Source organism: Cottoperca gobio, chromosome 17 (assembly GCF_900634415.1).
Source record: "Cottoperca gobio chromosome 17, fCotGob3.1, whole genome shotgun sequence".
Taxonomy (NCBI): Eukaryota; Metazoa; Chordata; class Actinopteri; order Perciformes; family Bovichtidae; genus Cottoperca; species Cottoperca gobio.
In genome coordinates this window covers 18619038-18623518 of record NC_041371.1, presented here as the reverse complement: position 1 = coordinate 18623518, position 4481 = coordinate 18619038, and the positions used below count along the sequence as shown (strand labels likewise).

At 42.4% G+C, this 4481-nt stretch overlaps 1 protein-coding gene across 1 annotated transcript; it reads left to right on the top strand.

The window, feature by feature from the left end:
• The first annotated feature begins 131 nt into the window (after positions 1–131).
• LOC115021946 (zinc finger protein 226) lies at positions 132–4134 on the top strand. Its single transcript, XM_029452685.1, has 5 exons — positions 132–174; positions 269–567; positions 827–981; positions 1215–1308; positions 1923–4134. The coding sequence occupies exons 1-5, from the start codon at positions 167–169 to the stop codon at positions 2882–2884; spliced, it is 1518 nt and encodes a 505-aa protein (XP_029308545.1). The 5' UTR covers positions 132–166; the 3' UTR covers positions 2885–4134.
• Positions 4135–4481: the final 347 nt, after the last annotated feature.

Sequence of the window (4481 nt, the reverse complement as noted above, 5' to 3'; positions counted from 1 at the left end):
ATTACACAGAAATAGAGACAGGAAGTGAAGGCTAAAAACAGACACCATGAAACCTACAGTATTAAGAACTATAAAATATAAATAAAAGCGCCATGTCGGCTCTTCTTATCTTTTTGCTCCGCCCCTCACATCTCTAACTGTCCATCCCGCTCAGTAATGACCGCGCATGCGCCTGTAAGAGACACGCCTCTTCTTCGTTCTGCAAGCCATGTGGCTGTGGTTGGTAAATAAAGACCTCTGGTAATTTTTTTACTTCCATTTTACTCAGAATTTTGTACACAAACGCTGACGTTTGCACAGTCGGGAAAGCCAAAATGTCTGCCGGCGTCGTGGACCTCCAGGCGCAGGTGGAGTCGGTGCTCGGAGCGCTGGTAAAAGCTGCCACGGTGGAGTTAACGAAACTGTTCGAGAGCAGATATCGAGCCTCGGCGCTAGATGTGGTAGATGTGGGCCTCACTGAGGACCAAAAGCAGAATGAAACACTGGACGTTTTATCGACTGGGGACTCAACACGCAGCATCGGAGTGCAAGTGGACGAGGACATTTATCCGCCGCGCGATTTTCCTGGTGCGTATCTTTGGAGCTTTAAATGCTATGACTTCCTGTTTACGTCCACGAATAGGATGCATGTGGAGCGTGCACACTAGTTGCTTTAACTGCATGGCAAAATCAGACATTTTGCTAGATGCATATGTACATTTAGTTTTTGCACACACTTTGTTCATTTGTAACTGTTGTACTGAACTCCTGCAGGGTGTTCCCCATCGCAAACCCCAAGTTTAAAGGAATGTATGGGTCTTAACCCCTCCCCCCTTCTTCTCCACAGGCCCTACTCTGCTCTCAGATGTAGATTGTTTGAGGGAGAGCAGAGAGGTGGAGGTGGGGGGATGTCTCATTCCATCAGAAATCCCCCTGCCTGAAGATAATGGCCAAGTTGACCCTGAGTCCCCAGGAGACCCTGAGTCGCCTCTGAAGGAACAGGTCAGTGAGAATTTACAAGTGTGTAAATAACCTGTGCTGTGGGGAGGAACGGGTTGGTGTGACTCGTACATTAACACGTCATCACAGCCTGGCATGTTTTTTTTTAACAGCCTGAAGTATGTCTATTTGTTTTTTTAATGTTGCTCCATGTTTGATCTTCATTATTCCCATAACATCCAGTGAACTGCAGACATGCAAATGTGTTGTGTTTGTTTTGGTTCTTCTTCAAACAGGACGTGGTAGAGACTGTAGATATGGTGGAGTCGAGCGGGTTTGAATCAGAGTCTCCAACTGATAGTGATCCTCCCACAGAAGTTGTTTTGCATGGTAAGGAAAAGCACCAGGACAGTCATTTTGAAATCCAAGGCTAAAAGAAAAAAATTATACAAATAAATATTTAACTGTAGAGATGATACATATTGATACAAACCATCTGAATATTGTTTATGTGAAGCTTTTTTCTCAAATGTTCATTGTGCTGTTGAAGAAAAAAAGACGCAACATACCCCCGTCATAAATCAGCAAGTGTTGCAATGCATGCTGGGATAGCCTCCACTCCACAGTGACCCTGAACAGGATAAGCACTTTAGAAAAAGGAAGTATGGATGTGGTGATTAACATTTAGAGAAGTATTAAAGCAAATACTTGGAAATCTAGTCATTGCACATACACAAGCGAAACAAATTGGCCCACTTAAAGGCACCACCAGAACTGCTGTTCTTTCTCACCGGGTGCCAAATATCACGCAAGCATTGTGTCATCTCTTTCCCTAAATGTGCTGTCACGTCTGAAAGCCATCACTTCAACAGATAGATGATGGGCGTAATTGTATTCTGTCAGATTACAGCTAGACAAGAAGCTTTCTAGAAAAAAATTTGGCGGGAAAAAAAGGATGCTGTGAATGTACAAAATAATTCAAAATGCATCTTAATCTTTTTCAGTCTCTGCGGAAACATGGACAGAAAGATTAAGAAACGGGTCTACACAAAGCTCTCCGGCTAAACAGAAGCCTCTCGTGATCCAACCAGATACACGTAATATCATTTCTGGGGAGACGGTGAAGTTTGTCTGCCCGTTGATCCTCAAGCCAGAGTCTCCAGCTCCCAAACCTGACAGTTCAGAGAAGCCTATCCACACAGAGCCTCAGCAAGTCTCTGTCAGCACCGCCAAGGGCACCGCCTACAGTCCGTCCCCTTCTGATGGAGCGGTGACTCCTACTCAGGTTGGGGTTTGGGAACGTATCCACACACCAAAGGAGACTAAGAACAACCTCCACATGAAACTGAAGCTGTTCCCTCCAGACCAAAAGCTGAAGCGTGCCTGTGCGGTGCAACTGGTGGATGTGCTAACATCAGAGAGGAAGCTTCAGGATGCTGTTGCCAAATGTCATGTTGCTAACGTCGACACTGGTTGGGCTCTGCCCAAAGACCTCCGCCGCCACCAAGGTCTTCACACCGGCCACCGTATCTGCTGCTTCACCCCCTGCGAAAACGGCGTTTGGAGGCTTCAGAAGGTGGTCGCCCACTCCCGTGACGGATACCCTTGCGGTATCTGTGGAAAGACGTTCAAGCGGAGGAAGATTCTCCGGCGGCACGACCGCTTTCACAGTGGAGAAAAACCCTACGCATGCTCAAAGTGCTCCAAGTCGTTTGCACTGAGGAAGAGTCTCCGGCGCCACTTGAGGTTCCACACGGGGCAGAAGCCGCACACCTGCACGCAGTGCGGTAAAAGTTTCCGTCTGCGAGAGAATCTGAAAGCACACCTGAGGTTTCACACTGGGGAGAAGCCTTTCGACTGCGCCATCTGTGGCAAGACGTTCAGGATCATTAAGAATCTGGAGAAACACAAACTGAGCCCGTGTGGATTCTTTGTACCTTCATTCAGGACGATTGCTGGCTTGTAGAAGCAGCTGTCAGCGGCTGGTTGTGGTGGCACCACTTTCTACCTCAGACTGAAAACACTATCGCTTTTTATAAGATATAATGTCCAGATAAAAGAAGTTAACGCTATGTGAGAAACGGATACCATGATCCAGATTGAATACAAAAAGTTTTTTTGAGTACCAATAAGAAGGGGTGCAGAGTGATGGGGCCATTTTTAAAACTTTTACTACTGATGGTTTCTCTTACAGAATTTTCTTTTGTTTCTTGTACCGTGCCATGTTTTTGCCTCTGTGTTTGTGGACCAATAGTGGGACTGGAACAGTGGCTACGTGGCACTTTTTTGCATAGAGAGTGTCCCACGTGGTACCTTATTTAGAAAGGAAATGTGCATTGTAAACAAACGAGACAAAACATTTTTTGATTATGTCTGAATTTCGTTCCCCTGTACGAAACACACAGTCATGGTAGCTTCAGTGGGAGAGAACGTGGGTGTCATTTATGTGACCTTTGGGTGTATAGTCTTTCTAATTATGTATTTTTTTTATACTTCAACAGTTTCATAATGACCTGCAACTTGACTTGCAAAATTATCTTCAAAATTGACAAACGTGTAATTCATGGCACAATTCATAAGGGATCAGAAAATGATTTGTCTCGCTGTTGACCATCGCACATATTTTTTTTCTAGCTTCTGAGAAACACAATCAGTCTTCAAAGAATTCCCTACACCTCCCATATTAAGTAGGAATACTGCCAATGTGCTGAAGTACTCTGCTTCTCCTTGGAGATTGGTGTGTATTGTTAATGAATTGCAACACATCAGTATAATGTTTGGTTAGGAAATACACATCCTCACACACCTTTCTGTGTCATGGTTGTATATAAAGCTCATCCACTGGTGTTTGTTTTTGATGTCTATAATCTTTTGATGTTATGTTTTTCTTTCTTTTTTTACTTTACACTCATGTCTCTTATCAAAAAGTGTTTGGTTTTGTATTTGTGGAATGATACTGAGTGTATGTGGACTTCTTTCCTTTCATGACCTAGGTGTAAAAGACTGTCCATGCTGACTTCTAGTTTTTAGTTTTTACAATAACACTATGATATGTCTACATATGGCCAAACAAATGTTATCACATGTTCTTTTTTTAAATAGAGTTTTTAAAAGTTTTTATATTCCTTAATACATGTCTGTTTTTATCTTTTTAACTTCTGGTGCTCGATTTTTGTGTATAAAAGTAAATAAATAATAATTTTTATTTTGTTTCTCTAAAAGCACTCGTTATAAGAGGTTTCTACGTTTTAACTAATGGATTTGTTAATATTTAGGTTAACAGTTCAGTTATAAAGCACTGTTAAACTAAAGACAGGAGCTAGTTTGTTATTTTCAAAATAAGACAATGACTGAATATGTAGTGATGGGAGAAGTATCCAGGTCTTACTTAAGCGTTACTTAACCTCAGCGTAGAAATACTGTTAACAGTAAAAGTTCTGTATTTCAAATCTTACTTTAGGTAAAGTACAAAAGTATTAGCATCAAAATGTACTTCAAAATAACTTATTCTGCAGAATGGCCCATGTTGCAACAGTTAATGGTGGGGCTATTTTTGACTAATT